Source organism: Bufo bufo, chromosome 2 (genome assembly GCF_905171765.1).
Source record: "Bufo bufo chromosome 2, aBufBuf1.1, whole genome shotgun sequence".
Taxonomy (NCBI): domain Eukaryota; kingdom Metazoa; phylum Chordata; class Amphibia; order Anura; family Bufonidae; genus Bufo; species Bufo bufo.
In genome coordinates, this window is record NC_053390.1 from 435,227,021 (window position 1) to 435,249,984 (window position 22,964).

At 45.1% G+C, this 22,964-nt stretch overlaps 1 protein-coding gene across 1 annotated transcript in view; it reads left to right on the forward strand.

The window, feature by feature from the left end:
- The window catches only part of COPE (COPI coat complex subunit epsilon), a 64,079-nt gene extending 49,210 nt beyond the window's left edge, over positions 1-14,869 (forward strand). Inside the window, exons 9-10 of the mRNA XM_040417433.1 lie at positions 11,840-11,914; positions 14,572-14,869. Of these exons, the coding sequence (XP_040273367.1) occupies positions 11,840-11,914; positions 14,572-14,619 (123 nt within the window). The 3' untranslated portion in view covers positions 14,620-14,869. The remainder of the gene's footprint in view (positions 1-11,839; positions 11,915-14,571) is intronic.
- The last annotated feature ends 8,095 nt before the right edge of the window (positions 14,870-22,964 follow it).

Consider the following 22,964-nt stretch of genomic DNA (forward strand, 5'->3'; position numbering starts at 1 on the left):
TTGACTTCATTTTACCACTGTCATGAAGTACAATATGTGACGAAAAAACAATCTCAGAACGGCCTGGATAAGTCAAAGCGTTTTAAAGTTATCAGCACTTAAAGGGACTCTGGTCAGATTTTCAAAAAATGGCCTGGTCCTAAGGTGTAAAAAGGCTGTGTCCTTAAGGGGTTAAACCCCCTTAATGACCAGACCACTTTTTACAATTCTGCACTACACTACTTTCACCGTTTATTGCTCGGTCATACAACTTACCACCCAAATGAATTTTACCTCCTTTTCTTCTCACTAATAGAGCTTTCACTTGGTGGTATTTCATTGCTGCTGACATTTTTACTTTTTTTTGTTATTAATCGAAATTGACCGAAATGTTTGCAAAAAAATGAAATTTTTCACTTTCAGTTGTAAAATTTTTCAAATAAAACTACAGTTCTATATAAATTTTTCTCTAAATTTATTGTTCTACATGTCTTTGATAAAAAAAAAATGCAATAAGTGTATATTTATTGGTTTGCGCAAAAGTTATAGCGTTTACAAACTATGGTACAAAAATGTGAATTTCCGTATTTTAAAGCAGCTCTGACTTTCTGAGCACCTGTCATGTTTCCTGAGGTTCTACAATGCCCAGACAGTAGAAACACCCCACAAATGACCCCATTTCGGAAAGTAGACACCCTAAGGTATTCGCTGATGGGCATAGTGAGTTCATGGAAGTTTTGATTTTTTGTCACAAGTTAGCGGAAAATGATGATGATTTTTTTATTTTTATATTTTTTTCTTACAATGTCTCATATTCCACTAACTTGTGACAAAAAATAAAAACTTCAATGAACTCGCTATGCCCATCACGAAATACCTTGGGATGTCTTCTTTCCAAAATGGGGTCACTTGTGGGGTATTTATACTGCCCTAGCATTTTAGGGGACCTAAAGCGTGAGAAGAAGTCTGGAATCCAAATGCGTAAAAAATGCCCTGTGAAATCCTAAAGGTGCTCTTTAGAATTTGGGCCCCTTTGGGCACCTAGGCTGCAAAAAAGTGTCACACATGTGGTATCGCCGTACTCAGAAGAAGTAGGGCAATGTGTTTTGGGGTTTATTTTTACATATACCCATGCTGGGTGAGAGAAATATCTCTCTAAAAGTCAACTTTTCCCATTTTTTTTATACAAAGTTGTCATTTTAGAGAGATATTTCTCTCACCCAGCATGGGTATATGTAAAAAGACACCCCAAAACACATTGCCCAACTTCTCCTGAGTACGGCAATACCACATGTGTGACACTTTTTTGCAGCCTAGGTGCGCAAAGGGGCCCAAATTCCTTTTAGGAGGGCATTTTTAGACATTTGGATTCCAGACTTCTTCTCACGCTTTAGGGCCCCTAAAATGCCAGGGCAGTATAAATACCCCACATGTGACCCCATTTTGCAAAGAAGACACCCCAAGGTATTCCATGAGGGGCATGGCGAGTTCATCGAAGATTTTTTTTTTTGGCACAAGTTAGCGGAAATAGATATTATTTTTTATTTTATTTTTTTCTCACAAAGTCTCCCTTTCCGCTAACTTGGGACAAAAAGTTCAATCTTTCATGGACTCAATATGCCCCTCAGCGAATACCTTGGGGTGTCTTCTTTCCAAAATGGGGTCAATTGTGGGGTGTTAGTACTGCCCTGGCATTTGAGGGTCTCCGCAATCATTACATGTATGTCCAGCATTAGGAGTTTCTGCTATTCTCCTTATATTGAGCATATGGGTAATGAGATATTTTTTTTTTGCCGGGATTTTTTTATTTTTATTTTTTTATATACAAAGTGTTTGCCAAAGCATATGAACACCGCCCCTCAGCTCATAAGCCTCGGCAAACGTATCTTTTTTACTGCAGAGGAGAAATCTCGTCTTGCAGCGCCGCATACACCGACTTTTGTGTAATCTGACAGCAGCGCAATGCTTCTGTCAGAATGCACATTAGTGCTGCAACTGGTTCATCGGTTGGTCCACCTAGAAGGTAAAAAAAAAAAAAAAAACAGGCCGCAACGCAATAAATTTATTAACATTAACTTTATATAACATTTGAACAGAACATTAACTTTTATAAACTTTATTGAACTTTTGGAACAGAACATTAACTTTTTTGCTTAACTGTGATTTTTTTTATTATTTTTTTTTTGATCTTTATAGGACAAACCTCTCCTTCCCCATGGGACAATGTGCAAAGCGCAAATCGCCCAGAGATGTGGCGAGGTACATTATGCACTTTGTCCCAGGTGAAAGGAGAGGTTTGCAGCAGCTGTGAGTGAAAGGGCCCTAAGAGCCCTGTGTGCCTGTCCTGTGTCACGCAATCCCTATGCTAATAGTGTACCTGTGTGTGGTACTTCCGGAAACACTCCCCTAAGCATAGGGCAGGGTGGTCAGGGCAGTCAGGACAGAAATAACGGGTGTCACGCCTTATTCCACTCCTGCTACAGACACGACATCTTTTTCGGGGTGACGGTTGGGTTGAGGTACCAGCAACGACATTGGGGAAATGACGCTCGTGTAGACGGCTCACTACACTGGTGGTTGGGGCCACGGAACCTCCTGGATACAGGAGGTTCTTGATGATCTCTTCCTGAAATTTGAGGAAGGATCTTGTTCTCCCAGCCTTACTGTAGAGAACAAAACTATTGTATATAGCCAATTGAATTAGGTATACAGACAGCTTCTTATACCAGCGTCTGGTCCTGCGGGAAAGTAAATAAGGAGCCAACATCTGGTCATTGAACTCCACCCCTCCCATGAGCGAATTATAGTCGTGGACACAGAGGGGCTTTTCAATGACACTGGTTGCTCGTTCAATTTCGATTGTCGTGTCTGCGTGAATGGAGGAGAGCATGTAAACGTCACGCTTGTCTCTCCATTTCACCGCAAGCAGTTCTTCATTACACAAGGCAGCCCTCTCCCCCCTTGCAAGACGGGTGGTAACGAGCCGTTGGGGGAAGCCCCGGCGACTAGGCCGCACGGTGCCACAGCAGCCAATCTGTTCTAGAAACAAATGCCTGAAGAGGGACACTCTTGTGTAGAAATTGTCCACATAAAGATGGTACCCCTTGCCAAATAAGGGTGACACCAAGCCCCAGACTGTCTTCTCACTGCTCCCCAGGTAGTCAGGGCAACCGACCAGCTCCAGGGTCTGATCTTTACCCTCATAGACTCGAAATTTGTACGTATAGCCTGTGGCCCTTTCACAGAGCTTATACAATTTGACCCCATACCGGGCGCGCTTGCTTGGGATGTATTGTTTAAAGCCAAGGCGCCCAGTAAAATGTATCAGGGACTCGTCTACGCAGATGTTTTGCTCAGGGGTATACAAATCTGCAAATTTGGTGTTAAAGTGGTCTATGAGGGGCTGAATTTTGTGGAGCCGGTCAAAAGCTGGGTGGCCTCTGGGACGAGAGGTGCTGTTGTCACTAAAGTGCAGGAAACGCAGGATGGTCTCAAATCGTGTCCTGGACATGGCAGCAGAGAACATGGGCATGTGATGAATTGGGTTCGTGGACCAATATGACCGCAATTCATGCTTTTTTGTCAGGCCCATGTTGAGGAGAAGGCCCAGAAAAATGTTAATTTCGGAAACTTGGACGGGTTTCCACCGGAAAGACTGGGCATAAAAGCTTCCCGGGTTGGCGGCTATAAATTGAGTGGCATACCGAGTCCAAGAGCTCCGCAGTCAAGAACAGCTCAAAAAACCCCAGTGCTGATCCGATCTGAGCTGTCTCAACCCGAACTCCAGACTGGGCGGTGAAAGGGGGAACTACTGGTGCGGCTGAAGTTGGGGGCTGCCAATCAGGGTTTTCCAGCACCTCAGGGACTCTAGGGGCTCTACGGGCCTGTCTGTGCGGTGGCTGCGACGGGGGAACTAATTCACGTGCCACCTTCAACTGCCCTTCTGGTGTTCGCCACTTCACCATGTTCTACGGCAGTGCTGGTACTAGGTCCGGGATGGGCTGCGCTGCTGGTGTATGCCTCGCCACGTAATCCGACAGCGCCAGCCCCACTGTGCTGTCCTTGAAGCGGATCCTGCGCAACCTGTGGTCTAGAAACACGGGGCCGGGTACGCCTGGCGGTATCAGGGACCTCAACCTCCTCGTCCGAACTTTGGGTCAGACTGCCACTGCTTTCTACAGGTTCGTATTCTGACCCGCTGGATTCGTCAGATAAGGGTTCCCATTCCTCATCCGACTGGGTCAGAAGCCTGTAGGCCTCTTCAGAAGAATACCCCTTATTTGCCATTTGGTCAACTAAATTTAGGGGGTATTTCCTGAGACTACCCAAGAAAAAAAGCAAGCCTGTCTTACAAATGGGAGGCTAGCGAAGTACAGGAAGCCGCTGCGATTTGACAAAAAATATCAAAACTGATTTTTTTATCGCCGCAGCGCTTGTGAAGTGATTGTGCAGTGCTAAAAAAAATTTAAAAAATTTTATCACTGGGGCGGGTGTGGGTGAACGCACGTGTGGGCGACCGATCAGGCCTGATCGGGCAAACACTGCGTTTTGGGTGGAGGGCGAGCTAAGGTGACACTAATACTATTATAGATCTGACTGTGATCAGTTCTGATCACTTACAGATACTATAAAAGTACCAATGCTGATTAGCGATACGCTAATCAGCGAATCAGTGACTGTGGTGCGGTGGGCTGGGCGCTAACCGACGCTAACTACCTACCAAAGGGACCTAAACTAACCTAAAACCTAACAGTCAATACTGGTGGGAAAAAAAAGTGACAGTTTACACTGATCACTTTTTTCCCTTTCACTAGTGATTGATCGGGGTGATCAAGGGGTTGGGGGGGGTGATCTGGGGCTAAATGTATAGTGTTTGGTGTACTCACAGTGATGTGTGCTCTCTGCTGGGACCAACCGACGAAAAGGGACCAGCTGACGAAAAGGACCCAACAGAGAGCACAGAAGCCATTTAACACACTATATTTATAAATATAGTGTGTTATATGGCTTCTGATTCAATTTTTCAAAAGTCACCAGCCTGCCAGCGATGATCGTTCCCTCTGCCTCTCCTAGAAGGTCTCACTCCTCCTTGGCTGGCAGGCTGGTGACGAACTTCTCCTGCGCCGATTCCCGGCCCGCACTGCGCATGTGCGGGCCGGCTATGCTCGAAAATCTCGCGTCTCGCCAGGAGGAATAACAGGGCCGCCGCCAGGACGCAATCCTGCGTTCGGCGGTCCTGAGAAGGTTAATAACTATTTCCCCCTTAGGGGCCAGAACCTGGGATCTTTTGCTCCCTTGTCCTATTCACCCTAATAGAGCTCTATCAGGGTGAATAGGACATCACACTGTCCCTGCTGCCCTGTGCTTTGTGCACAGGGCAGCAGGGAGCGGACTACGGCAGCCAGGACTTCAGTAGAATCCTGGCTGCCATGGTAACCGATCGGAGCCCCAGGATTACACTGCTGGGGCTCCGATCAGAAGCTGCCACTGCACCACCAATGAGGGGGAGAGGAGGGGACCCTGTGGCCACTGCCACCAATGATTTTAATGCTGGGGGGGTTGAGGGGGCACTGCGCCACCAATGATTTTAATGGGGTGGGGGGGGGCGCACTGCCCCACCAATGATAATTACCCCTTAATACAGGAAGCAGGTGCCAGCAGCAGATCAGCGGCACTTAACCCCTCAGGTGCCGCACCTGAGGGGTTAACTGCCGCTGATCGCAGCTCCCTGTCAGAGGCAGGGTGTCAGCTATGCGATTCTGCTGCCGGCACCTGCCCCCTGTATTCAAAGTTAAAGACCACCTTATATGGGTCCAGACTTTAAGTATTAGGCTACACAGAGCGGCGCCCAGAGATGTCCCTGCACTTACTATTATTCCTGGGCGCCGCTCCGTTCGCCCGCTGTGCGCCTGTGCCCCATTACTGTCTCCTGCTCCATGTGCTAATTACTATGGAGCAATGGGGAGGAGACATCAGCTTCTCTAGTGGGCGGTCCTTCTCTCTGCGCTGTAGCGCTGTCCAATCGCAGCGCAGGGAGAAGGAATGCCCAGGAGAGAGAAGCTGATGTTTCCTCCCCATTGCTCCATAGTAATTAGCATATGGAGCAGGAGACAGTAATGGGGTGCAGGCGAACGGAGCGGCGCCCAGGAATAATAGTAAGTGCAGGGACATCTCTGGGCGCCGCTCTGTGTAGCCTAATACTTAAAGTCCAGACCCAGGAAAAGTCCTTAACATTGGTGGCGCAGTGCGCCCGCCCCTCCTCAGCCCCTCGCTCCCCATCGGTGGCAACAGCGGAACAGGGGGAGGGAGAGACTGCTTCCTTCTCCCCTGTGCTGCTGAGAGAACATGAGTGCGCCGACAGCAGCTCGCTCATGTTCAGAGATACTAGACTGCGCAGCCCAGTATCGAAAAAATGGAAATCCCGGTATCCTATCGATACCCAGACAAAAGTATCGATTGGGTATCGAAATGTCGATACCCGCAACAACCCTATTTGGGGCTATATAAACAATAGAAAATCAAATGTGAAATACGCAGTATAGATTTGTGTAGTGACTGTGCACCTCACTGTATTAAAGGGAATGTGTCATCAGAAAATGACCTTTTGTTTAAATCAAGTTTCATGTTAAACATATTTCTCATCCGTATCATTGGGGGAACATATTTCTCATCCGTATCATTGGGGGAACATATTTCTCATCCGTATCATTGGGGGACCATGGGTATAGCTGTTGCCACTAGGAGGCGGACACTAAGCCCAAAGGTGTGAGCTTCTCCCTTCAGCTATACCCTTCCTACAGGGACTAATCTAAATCAGTTTTAGCTTAGTGACAGGGTTCTCATTATGTCCAAGGCCAGGCCCCAAAGTAGGCGGTCACTTCTGTGTGCCATTTTGCTTTTGCCTTGTGTCGCACAAAATTTCCATCTGCTCTGTCAGATCCCCTCTGCTCTGCGTGCGCTGCTCCACCGTCAAGTGGCTCTGCTCCGGACCCAATTGCCCCTACTGCCCAGCCTATGGTAGAGCTGGAGTGGGCGCGTTCCCTATCAATGATGGTACCAGACGTCTCCAATACCAACAAAGCTATTGTGGAAATATTGGGGCGTTTGTCGGCAAGCCAATTCTCTGACCAGTCCGACTCTGGGGATCCTGAGGCTCATTCCCATCGCGGCCATCTCGCTGAACGGGCCAGACATCCTCCCCGAAAAGGGTGTCTGTGTCTCCCGTTCCCTCTGCCTCTCCTAGAAGGTCTCACTCCTCCGTGTCCTTCATGGAAGAGGCATGTTCTGAGGAGAGGTTTTCAGATGAGGATTTTGTCTGCCCTGAGGGTCAGTCATCCAAACTGTCTTCCATGGTGGACAATCTTATTACAGCAGTTGTAGAGACGTCACAGGTTGAGGACCCCGCACCTTCATCGGCCAGCTCAGGCTTTTCCTTTAAGAAGTCCCGTCTCTCGCAGAAGTGTTTCCCCAACCTCCAGGATTTTGATTCCTCTCTTTCCAAGAAGTGGAATTTTCCTGACAGACGTTTTGCCTTGCCAAAACGCTTAAACGTCCTTTATCCATTTCCGGAGGATTTGACTAAGAAATGGTCGTCCTCACCTATAGTGGACCCGCCAGTTTCCCGCTTGGCTAAACATACTACCTTGCCAATGGTGGATAGGGCTTCTTTCTCTGATATCAGGGATAAGAAACTGGAAGCTTTTGCAAAATCTTCCTTTAAAGCAGTGGGCACAGCACTGCAACCGGTGTTTGCCTCTACATGGGTGAGCAAAGCTACAGGGGAGTGGGCAAATAATTTACGTCAGGGTCTCTCTTTGGGGGTCCCCTCTGGGGAACTGGCCGATATTGCCTTGCAGCTCTCCCATGCCACTGCGTATATTTGTGAAGCCTCCCTGGACGCGGCCAGGCTTATGGCCCGCTCGTCAGCCCTGTTGGTGGCTATTCGCCGTACCCTATGGCTCTCCTGCTGGGGGGTAGATGATGCTTCAAAGTGGACCCTGACGGCCCTCCCCTTTACCTTGTCGCAGGGACTGTTCTTCCACCTGAATTTAGGGTTGCTACATTTAACGTCATGGCTGTTTGAAGCTGCCGTATTAAGGGCTCTGGGTTTCTCGGATGCTGTGGTCCAGACCATGACTCGTGCCAGAAAGCCATCGTCTTCCCAAATCTACCACCGGACCTGGAAGTCCTACTTTATTTGGTGCGAGCGTCATCAGCTGTCGCCCGTTCCTTTCTCGTTGCCGCGACTCTTGTCTTTCCTGTAGTCGGGCATGGACTTGGTGCTGGCTGTCAGCTCCCTCAAAGGGCAAGTTTCTGCTCTCTCTCCATTCTTTTTCAGTGGAACTTGGCTTTGCTTTCTGTGGTTCGGACTTTTCTGCAGGGGGTGGTGCATGCTGCGCCCCCTTTCCGTCCTCAGTTGAATCCCTGGGATCTTAATCCAGTACTCAACGCTCTCCAGTCTTCACCATATGAGCCTTTGCAGTCGGTGTCGCTTCGCTTCCTGTCCTACAAGGTGGCCTTTTTGGTGGCAATCACTTCCATCCGTAGGGTGTCGGAACTCGCGGCTCTTTCATGTCGGTCGCCCTTCCTGATCTTCCATCAGGACAAAGTAGTCCTTCCCCCTGTTCAGTCCTTCCTTCCAAAGGTTGTGTTGACATTCCATCTAAATGAAGAGATTATTCTCCCTTTATTTTGTCCTGACCCATCATCCTCTGGAGCAGTCGCTCCACACTGTACGAGCCATTCGCATCTATCTGTCCCACATGTCATCTTTCCGGCAGACGGATTCGCTGTTTGTGATTCCACAGGGGCCGAGATGAGAAAATGAGATTTTTGTACTTACCGTAAAATCTGTTTCTCTTCCGTTCTTTAGGGGACACAGCTCCCACCGGTTTTCTTGTTTACGGGCCTTTTCTGGCCTGTGTGGTTCTGGGTTTGTTCATAGTTTGGCTTTCCTGTTTTGTCTTGTTTCTCCTCCTGCTTTTGCACTAACTGATTTAGCTTAGTCCCTGTAGGAAGGGTATAGCTAAAGGGAGGAGCTCACACCTTTTGGGCTTAGAGTGTGCCTCCTAGCGGCAACAGCTATACCCATGATATCCATCAACATGGTGATGGATCATGTGACGGACCATGTGATGAGCGCAGTGACGTCACCACAGGTCCTTTTCCTCCTGGGCATCAAAGAAGAAGACAGAAGAGAGACCGGAAGTGGATGAGGTGAGTAAAATTTTCTTTTTTTTTTAACCCCTCCATCCCTATTTTACTAAGCATTCTGTATTAAGAATGCTATTATTTTCCCTTATAACCATGTTATAAGGGAAAATAATAATGATCGGGTCCCCATCCCGATCGTTTCCTAGCAACCATGCGTGAAAATCGCACCGCATCCACACTTGCTTGCGGATGCTTGCGATTTTCACTCAGCCCCATTCACTTCTATGGGGCCTGCGTTGCGTGAAAAATGCACAAAATAGAGCATGCTGCGATTTTCACGCAACGCACAAGTGATGCGTGAAAATCACCGCTCAGGTGCACAGCCCCATAGAAATGAATGGGTCCGGATTCAGTGCGGGTGCAATGTGTTCACCTCACGCATCGGAAATCTCGCCCGTGTGAAAGAGGCCAAAATGATGATGATAACTTTATAACCAAATAACAACTAAAAAGAATAAACACGTGTCTGGACTTAAGAAATCCACAAGGAAACTGTGTTTTATATCAATTATTTTTTATGAACATATTTTTATCGAATGATATGCATGAGCTCCGCATTTAAAGGGACTTGGTTCATGAAATAATTGTGCTTTTTAAATCATGTGCTTTTTAATTATATGTTTTCTGAAATTATGTTAGTTTCCATAGGTGTATTTTAATGGATTATTAAATGGTGTAAGTATTAGGGATCGACCGATATTGATTTTTTAGGGCCGATACCGATAATTTGTGAACTTTCAGGCCGATAGCCGATAATTTATACCGATATTCTGGGAATTTTCATTTTTGAGAAAAAAAAATTCCTACACAAATCTGCTGAAATTTAATGTTTATTGTTAATGTGTATTTTTTTTGTTTATTGTTAATGTGTATTTATTTTGGTTTTTTTAAATCTTTTTCATTTATACTTAATATTTTTGTGTTTTTTTTTTTTTTTACTAACTTTTAGCCCCCTTAGGGACTAGAACCCTTGTCCCATTCACCCTGATAGATCTCTATCAGGGTGAATAGGAGCTCGCACTGTCCCTGCTGCTCTGTGCATAGTGCACACAGCAGCATGGAGCTTATCATGGCAGCCAGGGCTTCAATAGCGTCCTGGCTGCCATGGTAACCGATCGGAGCCCCAGGCTTACACTGCTGGGGCTCCGATCGGAGGAGCAGGGGAGAGGGGATCCTGTGGCCACTGCCACCAATGAGTAATACTGGGTGGGGGGGGGGGGGGCGCACTGCGCCACCAATGTTTTTACTATTGGGATGGGGGTGGGGGGCGCACTGCGCCACCAATGATTAATACTGGGGGGCTTGGGGGGGGCGCACTGCGCCACCAATGATTAATACTGGGGGGCTTGGGGGGGGCGCACTGCGCCACCAATGAAGATAAGTCTCTCAATCATATACAGGAGGCGGGAGCTGGCTGCAGAATCACATAGCCGGCTCCCGACCTCTATGAGCGTTAGCTGCGATCCGCGGCACCTGAGGAGTTAACTACCGCAGATCACAGCTACAGTTCATAGAGGTCGGGAGCCGGCTATGTGATTCTGCAGCCAGCTCCCGCCTCCTGTATATGAATAAATGAAAGGCTTATCTTCATTGGTGGAGCGCTGGCCACAGCCCCTCCCCTCCTCTTATGTTCTCTCCTCTCATTGGCGGCAGCGGCAGCAGCAGCACAGGGGGAGGAGACACTGCTTCCTTCTCCCCTGTGCTGCGGAGGGAACACAGAGAGCGCTGAGAGCAGCGCGTTCTGTGTTCCCAATACGTTATCGGAATATCGGCAAAATAGATGCCGATACCGATAACGTTCAAAATCCTCAATATCGGCCAAACCGATAATCGGTCGATCCCTAGTAAGTATATGCAAATTACTGTGAGCCATCCATACACATTAAGCCTCATTCACACAGTCAGTGTTTTGATCTGTGTTTAGAGCCGCACCTGGTTTTGGCTCAAAATCACTGAACAGGTGCAGATCCTTCCGTTTCACCTTATGTCTGTGGAGGCTCAAATCCTGGTTTTGGCTCAAAATTACTGATGGAAATCAGTGACCAAACACTGACGTGTGAATGAGGCTTTAGTGTATTGTCGGCCAAGAACTGCGGGTTCGGTCGACAGTCGTGTGTTGGGGGAGAGAAGGTTTGAGGCAAAGTTAGTATTCTCTCCAATTTTGTTCTCTTGGAAGGTAAGCTGACAACAGAAATGTCTAGCAGCGGCTTTCTTCCAATTTTATACACATACACATACACGTTCGGGTGAGCCGATTGTGTATGGGCGAGCCGGGAGTTATTCAGGAGAGAGAGCTGTCGGCTGTTCAGCCAACAGCAATTATGAATGTGCATGGCAGCCCTTAGAAGTCAATGAGTCCTCTCCAGACTATTGTGACATTGGCAATTGACGGCTGCTGTAAAGCTTATCTCTAAATGCAGTTAAGAACAGCTGAGGCAAGATGGCCACCCCATAAACATGTTCAGGAAATAGATTAGAAAACAAAAGATATGTGTCACTATCTGGTTTTAACTGGCAGACAAAAAAATTGGTGACACATTCCCTTTAAAAATGCAACTTTAATGTCATTGAGGTGTCCACAAATTTTGGATTTAGTGATATCACATTACTTAGGTTATTTTTATGATTTGTGTGTTGTCATTTTAAGGTCACGAACCGCTACCTCTCACAGTTAAAGGATGGACATCGAAATCACCCATTTATTAGGGACTTTCAAGCAAAGGTAATGGCAAAGTATCAGTTTTACAATCTAATTACAACTGCAATATTCTATCACTCATGTATATTTGCTGCATCTGCTCCCAAATTCTAGAAACAGTGTTGCTCATGCTTGCTTGCAAGGAGACGATCACTTACACTAGTGCTTTGACATGTAATAACTGGTACATGGTTGATCAAACTTTGAAAATTGCCCTTGGAAATTAGATACTGTTGGTAGATGTGGCAGACCCATCAGCAACCCAATTTCTTTGATTCTTGAAAGAACCCTGCACATGAAGGGTGGGGGAGTACATGTATAGGAAAGCATGTTCTTTGTCCTGTACGATTCAGAGAGATCAGAACATACAGGTTTGTATATTAGGCCTTGGACAAACTGCGACCGGTTACATGCTAGAGGCCATACCCACCCATTGTTACCATTGGCCACACAATTTTGTCACAAAATTTTGCAGCTGCAGGTGAGCAGCCGCATTATTTGGTTTTAGCGTTCTTAGGGCTGATAGCTGCTGGTTAAATGAAAAGCAAGACCTAGGTGGAAAGTTTGACGGAAACCCATCAGATGCTAGAGTCTGTAGTGAAAGGTTGCATTCAGGTGTTACTGTGAAAACAACGTCAGAAGCCGCTTTTGAAAACCTTCAGGTATTTTTTGCTGTGTTTTTTCAATACAGCTATGGGTTTTACAGGTAAGATGGGATGAGATCCTCTGTAAATACCACAACCAGTTTTTGATGTTCACAGCATCTCGAAGGTACCATCTGAATATGCCCTAACAGCATCCACCTTTGTAAACTCAGATGGTGTGCACTGCCCGATGTTCAGACAAGACTAGCGCCGATGGATGATAAATACATCTATCAGCGCCTATTTGCATCGGCCTATTACATAGCTTCTGCAAAGTGAATGGGCCGCAGTTGTTCTTCCCCCATTTAGTTGTACTGATTATCTACAGCACATCCCTGATTACACAGTGCTGCCGGTAACTGTGCATCTTTCATCAGCCGATATTAGCTTAATTGTATTCTTTGTAGTTGTCTAGGGGAATAACAGAGTTACAAATGTTAAAATGTGCCTATAATTTCATTTAGTCCAAAAACTTCAAAATCGCCCTTTTCACTTCAATTTTAATTCTGCTTACAGCCACCACTAGGGGGAGCTCAAGGCGCATAGATTTATACAGTCCCCTTTGAAGTCCATTCATATCTGTTTATGTGACATTTTATCAAACCTGTTCAATGTACAGGTTTGTTTGTTTATTTTTTGCTGAGGTTTTCCTTTTAAGGGGTTTTCCAGAATTTTCATATTAATGGCATATCTTCAGGATAGTAACATAGTAACATAGTACATAAGGCCGAAAAAAGACATTTGTCCATCCAGTTCGGCCTGTCATCCTACAAGTTGATCCAGAGGAAGGCAAAAAAAACCCTGTGAGGTAGAAGCCAATTTTCCTCACTTTAGGGGAATAAAAAATTCCTTCCCGACTCCAATCAGGCAATCAGAATAACTCCCTGGATCAACGACCCCTCTCTAGTAGCTATAGCCTGTAATATTATTACACTCCAGAAATACATCCAGGCCCCTCTTGAATTCCTTTATTGTACTCACCATCACCACCTCCTCAGGCAGAGAGTTCATCAATAGGTCATCAATTTGAGATCGATGTGGGTCCAGCTCCCAGCACCAGCCCTTATCAGCTGACTGAGGAAGCCACGGCACTCCAGTGAGCGCCACAGTCTCCTTGCAGCTTACCAAGCACAGCGCAGCGGATTCTTTGAACAGCTGATCGTAGGGCTGCTGGGAGTCAGATGCCCGCTAATGTCACATTGATGAACTATCCTGAGTAGAGATGAGTGAAGTATTCAAAAATTTCGATTCGGCTGCTTTTTGTGACTAATTACTTTGTCACAAAGCGCATTTCTTTGTAAGCAGTGGGTGCAATGATAGGGAGCTGAAATTGCGCCGCTCTCCATCATATTACCACTCATTCATGATCGCAATATCTGAGAGTAACAATACAGTGTAAAATAAAAATAATTAAATCATACTTGCCTCCTTCATTTGCTTGCGATGAAATTTCGCATGGCCCTTGATGACGTAATCACATCAGCCGGTGTGGTGACGTCATACGTCACCACGCACAGGATTTTGTGCGAGATCTTCAATCAAGATGGTGGCCGGTCCGTCACAAGCAAATGGAGAAGGTAAGTATGATTTATTTTATTTTTTACAGTAATTTCAGGTAAAATCGATTCGCTACCACAAAGCACAAGGAAATATAGCTTAGCGACAAACCTAATTTATCCTGAAATTCGGATCTAATTCCACTTTGTCGGGTTCAATTTGCTCAACACTAATCCTGAGCGTAGGCCATCAATATGAAAATCCCAGAAAACCCCTTTAAGAAGTTTTAATGCCCACTTTTATGCTGTATTCTAAATCTTTCAAGAAGGAATGCATGTCGTCAGTTGTTTTGTGTGTGCTAGAAGGGATTTTGATGGTAGATCGGATAATTTCTCGTGCATAATAAGGGTTTAGGAAAAATAAGTGTTCAATGTACACAAGGTACTCCAGTCGTTACAATCTCCCTCAGCTATGGACATTGTAATCTTTGTAAGAATTGCTCCTTTCAACCCATTAACAATCCTCTTCTGTTTATTCCAGGAAAATGAATTTGACCGCCTTGTGCTACAGTACGCACCCAGCGCATGAACTGGACCTGAGTAATTTATATTTCACTCTAAGAACACAAGTTTAAGCTCCTACAATGAAAATACATCTGTTTCAAGTTGGGCAGAAAGTCCCACAAGTGAAGTTAATGCAAGCAGGGGGACAGCGTTTGTATTGGAATGGAATGTACTGTTTTTTCAGCCAGTCTTGGATCACCAGTTTTCCAGGACTTTATTACTCTGTCTAATATGTTCACAACTTTTCTTTTGTTTTAACATTCCCAATAAAACAATTTTTTTTCTTTCACACTGCGATTACACTTGTCTCAATACTACAAGCTTTACAATGACATGCACCCTGTAAACCTCTGCGCTGTATGAGAGAAGAGAGGGAGTTATCTATGCAGGATCAGACGACACAGGGTTAATCACACATAGGTCTGCAGAAGAGGTGTAGACACACAAGGAACTATTAATAACGACCTGTTTAGTAATTGCATCATTTTTAATTCCAGATGCTGTAGGACAGTAGAAACTGGTTTTAGCTGGGCGTAACTTTTAAGTGTAAAATAAATAACTGGTGATTACTATAGGCTGTATGGTAGGGTTGTCTCGATGCCAAAATTTTGATTCGGTTTCGATACTATAAAAAAGTATTGCGATATTCAATACCACGCTAAAATAAAATAAAACACACCCCAAAATCTTATTTATACATTTGTGATCTGTTGTTATTATCCCCGCTTCATCTACAAGAGCCCCAATATGTGTGGCTTGGGGTCTATCTTTAATAAGACCTGCTAATAACTTCCCAAATTTATTGCCATATCTGCTAAGTGTGGCCTCCCATTCTTTTCTATAGAAGCTCTCTTTTTCCATTGCCCACTTATCAAAAGCTTGTTGTGCTTCTTTCCAAACTCCAAGACGGGTAGGGGAGGGGGACCTCACATAGTCAGCGTATGCCTTTCCCAATGTTTTGCTAGTCTGCATATATTTGTTCCACATTTCTCTCTTCTTCCCTGAGACATATGAAATGATTTCCCCCCCATAGGACCGCCTTTGCAGTGTCCCAAAACAAGTTCGGGTTTTCTTTATGACTTATATTGTCTAATTCATACTCTCCCCACCATCCTCTCAAGAGTAAGGCGAATTCTTCATCTTTTGCTAAATAAGTTGGAAATCTCCATAGAATGTCCCTCCCTTTCTGTTGAGTTTCTGCTAAAGTCAACACTATAGGGGCATGATCAGATATGACTATCTCCTTTATTTCTGATGATATGACCCTTACTAATAGAGGGTATTGTATAAACATATAATCTATTCTCGACCATGAGGAATGGGCATGAGAAAAGGAGTATTCTCTTCCCTCAGGAGTCAACTAAGTATGCAGATTCTATGAAAGGACCAAGCGTATCATTAGACATTGTGGGGCGGGATTGATTATACAACTTCATATCTCTTTTCCTATCAATAGCTTAATCCTGCTGATTGGCACACTATGTGAGTCTCTAATATAAAAAAAAAAGTCTTTCTGATTATTATTTGGACCATAGATATTTAATATATCCAGTAAGCCACAGGGTGTATCAATAGATAGATGTAGCAATCGACCTTCATCATCCGTATTTAATGACAGCACTTTGTGTGTATTAAAGTAATAACCCCTGCAGATCTGCCCACCCATAATTTACACATTCTCTTCCATTCCCCTTCACCTAAATGCGTCTCCTGCAGCATTGCAATGTCAACCTTCAACCTTTTAGGGTGACGCAGGACCATCAATCTTTTCTCCGGGGTCCTAAGTCCCTTAACATTCCATGTTATTATACGCATAATTATATAATGTGTCTATGGTATGTGCAGGTGTATATCTGATACTTTTTTTTATTTTTTTATAATGGTCCTTATCTTTACATTTCCAATAGAACCCCTCCTGAATCCCATAAGTGTTTGATCTGGCAAACAGAGTCATAAGGCATAACATTTCATAACGAAGCTGGTGCACTTTTGACAAATACCAATACAAAAACTGAAACATAAACTTATATAACACTTTAGCGAGAATGCCCTCAATTTGTACTTGGGGACTTTGTTCCTCTTATGTCCTCCATCTTCTGACTGTCAGTCGATTTCCCTTTTTTCTGGAACTAAGACATATATAACTCCATTTCCCCCCTTCCCCCATAGATATGCTATCATATGCCCCTTCCTGTCAATCACCTCATCGGTTGAGCTCTCTGCCTGAGTGCTGAAATTATCAGTAGTAAAAGCCCCCCAAGAGTATAATCTCCATAAGGCTGAACCCCAAAATAAATAAACACTGTTGCATATATAGGCAAAAAAATATATAAAACTGTATAGAAGGTAAATCAACAGACTAATAAATGTCCATTACAATAATATTGCAACACTTGTAATGAGTTTCCTGTACTTATCAGTCTACCGCCAACGACGCATAACTATTCGGCCTCTACACCCGTTGTGTCTTGGGAGACGAACTGTTGTCCAAAGCTTGTAGTCCTTTTCCTGGACTTTTTCTCCATTCCATACCTGTCTGCGTGGAGGAGATATCTATTTGGTCGACTAGCGAAGATCTCTCCTTGGCGCCGTCGTTGTGATGAATACTTCCGGGGCGCAGCATTATCTTTGTCCGTTGCCTTCTCAGCCATCCATCCCTGGGCCTCTGCAAAACTCCTGGCTTCACTCGGTGATTTGAATATATGCGGGGATTCTCCTGCCAATTGTATTTTCAATTTTGCGGGGTATTGCAGGCGCAGCTGTAACTTTACCTTCTTGGCATATAGCGTGGAGCACACCGCACTATATAGCCCCTCCTCCTCCTCCTCATGCCACATCTGCAGAGTAGTCTGCGAATATCAGGAGTTTTTCCCCATGTAACTCCAGGGGAGTTTTCCTGTTACGAAATGCTCTCAGGATTTCTTCTTTGTGGTTATAGTCCAAAAACTTTACAATAACCTGTCTGGGCTTGTTTGTTTGTGGTTTGGACCCTTGAGCTGGTATAGTAGTCACAGCCCGGGCAGGACCCACACGATGGGCTCTTTCTACTCTTTTGAGATCTGTCAAACCCAAAGCATGCAGAATCTCTTCTTCACATAGTGTCTGCAGGTGAGCGGGTTTGATGTGTTCTGGCACTCCCAGGATTCGCAAGTTGTTCCTGCGAGATCTATTTTCGATATCTTCCATGCGATCACGCAGGATAGCATTGTCCTGTGTTAGCTTTTTTATTATAGTATACGCTCCTGTCAACCCATCCTCCAGACTCAATATTCTTTGCTCTGCTCCCCTAAGCCTGGAGGAATGCGAGTCTACGTCCACTTGTATTTCTTGTAGTGAGGCAGACACCACAGATATGAGGGAGTCTTTGATGTCAGAGGCAAGACGTTTAGCTACCTCGATAGCCAGTGTTTTATAGTCCAACAAGGATCCCAAAGATTTTGGGGCTGTCACCTCTGCATCTCCCATGAATAAATCTTGAGACTGAGCAGCGGGATCACTCGTTGCCACGTGGTCTCCCAGCGCCTTTTTCTTCTCACCGCCCTCTGACCTTCCCTTCACACTTGCCGGCTTTCCACTGCTCAGGAGCAAATATCTCTCCATGAGATGTCCTTCAAGATGACGGGGGACGTATAGCCACAGCTTTTATAACAGCTGATGTCTGTGCACAAGATTTTTTGCAGGTCTAGGGATAGGGTGTAGCTGAGCTCCTCATACCACCGCCTTACATCCCAGCGCCGGAACCGGAAGTCCCTCCTCCTGCTTTAATTAGCCACACATTCATTGTTGGCAGTGGTGCAGGCAGCTTCAGAGCCCGCTTATTTAATTGGGCTCAGCGGCGGACGCATCATAGGAGAGACTCCCTCCCTCCGTCCCTCCCTCCTTCTCCACTGACTCTGGCCACAGAACAATAGCGTGCGCCGAGCGCCATGTTATCTCATAAGAGGAGATACTGGGTTGCGCAGCCTAGTATAGAAAAAATGAAAATGCCGGTACTGAATCGATACTGGTAAAAAAGTATCGAAATTCTGATACCCGAGACAACCCTACTGTATGGGAATCATTTGTTCTGTGCTAGTTGTAAGGCCTCATTCACATGTCGTGTTCTCTATGGACCACGCGCGTACCCATAGATTTTTAATGTGCGTTTTGTTTTGGGGGTTTTCCACCGTGGGTCAGTTGAAAAACCATGGAGACATATACTACTTTTAACCATAATACAGACCAAACATGCCCACTACTGACACCTTTATTCTGTCAGTGATTTTCATGGACCATTGCTAGGAGATGGTCTGGAAACTGATTTTCAGCCTAGCAATATAGATGACACACGGTGAGCAAAAAACAGACAGATGAGTCAAACTGATCCCACAAGTAAACCACTGACCGTCTAATAGTATGTACAGTGCCTTGCAAAAGTATCCCCCCCCCCCCTTCACTTTTTCCGTATTTTGGTGACTCACAACCTGGACTTAACATGGATTGTTTGAGGATTTGCATCCTTTAATTTACAGAACATGCCCACAACTTTGAAGATTTTCTATTTATTTTTTTATTGTAAAGCAAACAACAAATAGGACAAAATAACAGAAAAAGTCAATGTGCATAACTATTCACCCCCCTAACGTCAACACTTTGTAGAGCTACCTTGTGTGGCAATCACAGCTACAAGTCGCTTTGGATATGTCTCTATGAGCTTGCCACATCTTACCACTGGGATTTTTGCCGTGAGTTTTGGTGGGCAGCCGTCTCTTGGCAGGTTTGCTGTTGTGCCATGTTCTTTCCATTTGGTTATGATAGATTTGATGGTGCTCCTGGGGATCATCAAAGATTTGGATATTTTTTTATAACCTAACCCTGACTTGTACTTCTCAACAACATTGTCCCTTACTTGTTTCAAGAGTTCCTTGGTCTTCATGGCAGTGTTTGGTTAGTGATGTCTCTTGCTTAGGTGTTGCAGCCTCTGGGGCCTTTCAAAAAAGGTGTGTATATGTAATGACAGATCATGTGACACTTAGATTGCACACAGGTGGACATCATTTCACTAATTATGTGACTTCTGAAGGCAATTGGTTGCACCAGAGCTTTTTATGGGCTTCCTAACAAAGGGGGTAGTTACATATGCACATGCCAATTTTCTGTTTTCTATTTCTAAACAATAGTTTTATTTATATACACTGCTCAAAAAAATAAAGGGAACACAAAAATAACACATCCTAGATCTGAGTTAATTAAATATTCTTCTGAAATACTTTGTTCTTTACATAGTTGAATGTGCTGACAACAAAATCACACAAAAATTTAAAAATGGAAATCAAATTTTTCAACCCATGGAGGTCTGGATTTGGAGTCACACTCAAAATTAAAGTGGAAAAACACACTACAGGCTGATCCAACTTTGATGTAATGTCCTTAAAACAAGTCAAAATGAGGCTCAGTAGTGCGTGTGGCCTCCACGTGCCTGTATGACCTCCCTACAACGCCTGTGCATGCTCCTGATGAGGTGGCGGACGGTCTCCTGAGGGATCTCCTCCCAGACCTGGACTAAAGAATCTGCCAACTCCTGGACAGTCTGTGGTGCAACGTGACGTTGGTGGATAGAGCGAGACATGATGTCCCAGATGTGCTCAATTGGATTCAGGTCTGTGGAACGGGCGGGCCAGTCCATAGCATCAATGCCTTCGTCTTGCAGGAACTGCTGACATACTCCAGCCACATGAGGTCTAGCATTGTCTTGCATTAGGAGGAACCCATGGCCAACCGCACCAGCATATGGTCTCACAAGGGGTCTGAGGATCTCATCTCGGTACCTAATGGCAGTCAGGCTACCTCTGGCGAGCACATGGAGGGCTGTGCGGCCCTCCAAAGAAATGCCACCCCACACCATTACTGACCCAATGCCAAACCGGTCATGCTGGAGGATGTTGCAGGCAGCAGAACGTTCTCCACGGCGTCTCCAGACTCTGTCACGTCTGTCACATGTGCTCAGTGTGAACCTGCTTTCATCTGTGAAGAGCACAGGGCGCCAGTGGCGAATTTGCCAATCTTGGTGTTCTCTGGCAAATGCCAAACGTCCTGCACGGTGTTGGGCTGTAAGCACAACCCCCACCTGTCGATGTCGGGCCCTCATATCACCCTCATGGAGTCTGTTTCTGACCGTTTGAGCAGACACATGCACATTTGTGGCCTGCTGGAGGTCATTTTGCAGGGCTCTGGCAGTGCTCCTCCTGTTCCTCCTTGCACAAAGGCGGAGGTAGCGGTCCTGCTGCTGGGTTGGTGCCCTCCTAAGGCCTCCTCCATGTCTCCTGATGTACTGGCCTGTCTCCTGGTAGCGCCTCCATGCTCTGGACACTACGCTGACAGACACAGCAAACCTTCTTGCCACAGCTCGCATTGATGTGCCATCCTGGATAAGCTGCACTACCTGAGCCACTTGTGTGGGTTGTAGACTCCGTCTCATGCTACCACTAGAGTGAAAGCACCACCAGCATTCAAAAGTGACCAAAACATCAGCCAGGAAGCATAGGAACTGAGAAGTGTCTGTGGTCACCACCTGCAGAACCACTCCTTTATTGGGGGTGTCTTGCTAATTGCCTATAATTTCCACCTGTTGTCTATCCCATTTGCACAACAGCATGTGAAATTGATTGTCACTCAGTGTTGCTTCCTAAGTGGACAGTTTGATTTCACAGAAGTGTGATTGACTTGGAGTTACATTGTGTTATTTAAGTGTTCCCTTTATTTTTTTGAGCAGTGTATTTTTCTCATTTCACTTCACCAACTTAGACTATTGTGTTCTGATCCATCGCATAAAATTCAGATTAACAAAACATTGAACTCAAGGCTGTAATGTAACAAAACACGAAAAAAGTCAAGGGGGGTAAATACTTTTGCAAGGCACTGTGTGTATATATATATATATATATATATATATATATATATATATGTGTGTGTGTGTATATATATACAGGGAGTGCAGAATTATTAGGCAAGTTGTATTTTTGAGGATTAATTTTATTATTGAACAACAACCATGTTCTCAATGAACCCCAAAAACTCATTAATATCAAAGCTGAATATTTTTGGAAGTAGTTTTTAGTTTGTTTTTAGTTTTAGCTATTTTAGGGGGATATCTGTGTGTGCAGGTGACTATTACTGTGCATAATTATTAGGCAACTTAACAAAAAACAAATATATACCCATTTCAATTATTTATTTTTACCAGTGAAACCAATATAACATCTCAACATTCACAAATATACATTTCTGACATTAAAAAACAAAACAAAAACAAATCAGTGACCAATATAGCCACCTTTCTTTGCAAGGACACTCAAAAGCCTGCCATCCATGGATTCTGTCAGTGTTTTGATCTGTTCACCATCAACATTGCGTGCAGCAGCAACCACAGCCTCCCAGACACTGTTCAGAGAGGTGTACTGTTTTCCCTCCTTGTAAATCTCACATTTGATGATGGACCACAGGTTCTCAATGGGGTTCAGATCAGGTGAACAAGGAGGCCATGTCATTCGATTTTCTTCTTTTATACCCTTTCTTGCCAGCCACGCTGTGGAGTACTTGGACGCGTGTGATGGAGCATTGTCCTGCATGAAAATCATGTTTTTCTTGAAGGATGCAGACTTCCTCCTGTACCACTGCTTGAAGAAGGTGTCTTCCAGAAACTGGCAGTAGGACTGGGAGTTGAGCTTGACTCCATCCTCAACCCGAAAAGGCCCCACAAGCTCATCTTTGATGATACCAGCCCAAACCAGTACTCCACCTCCACCTTGCTGGCGTCTGAGTCAGACTGGAGCTCTCTGCCCTTTACCAATCCAGCCACGGGCCCATCCATCTGGCCCATCAAGACTCACTCTCATTTCATCAGTCCATAAAACCTTAGAAAAATCAGTCTTGAGATATTTCTTGGCCCAGTCTTGACGTTTCAGCTTGTGTGTCTTGTTCAGTGGTGGTCGTCTTTCAGCCTTTCTTACCTTGGCCATGTCTCTGAGTATTGCACACCTTGTGCTTTTGGGCACTCCAGTGATGTTGCAGGTCTGAAATATGGCCAAACTGGTGGCAAGTGGCATCTTGGCAGCTGCACGCTTGACTTTTCTCAGTTCATGGGCAGTTATTTTGCGCCTTGGTTTTTCCACACGCTTCTTGTGACCCTGTTGACTATTTTGAATGAAACGCTTGATTGTTCGATGATCATGCTTCAGAAGCTTTGCAATTTTAAGAGTGCTGCATCCCTCTGCAAGATATCTCACTATTTTTGACTTTTCTGAGCCTGTCAAGTCCTTCTTTTGACCCATTTTGCCAAAGGAAAGGAAGTTGCCTAATAATTATGCACACCTAATATAGGGTGTTGATGTC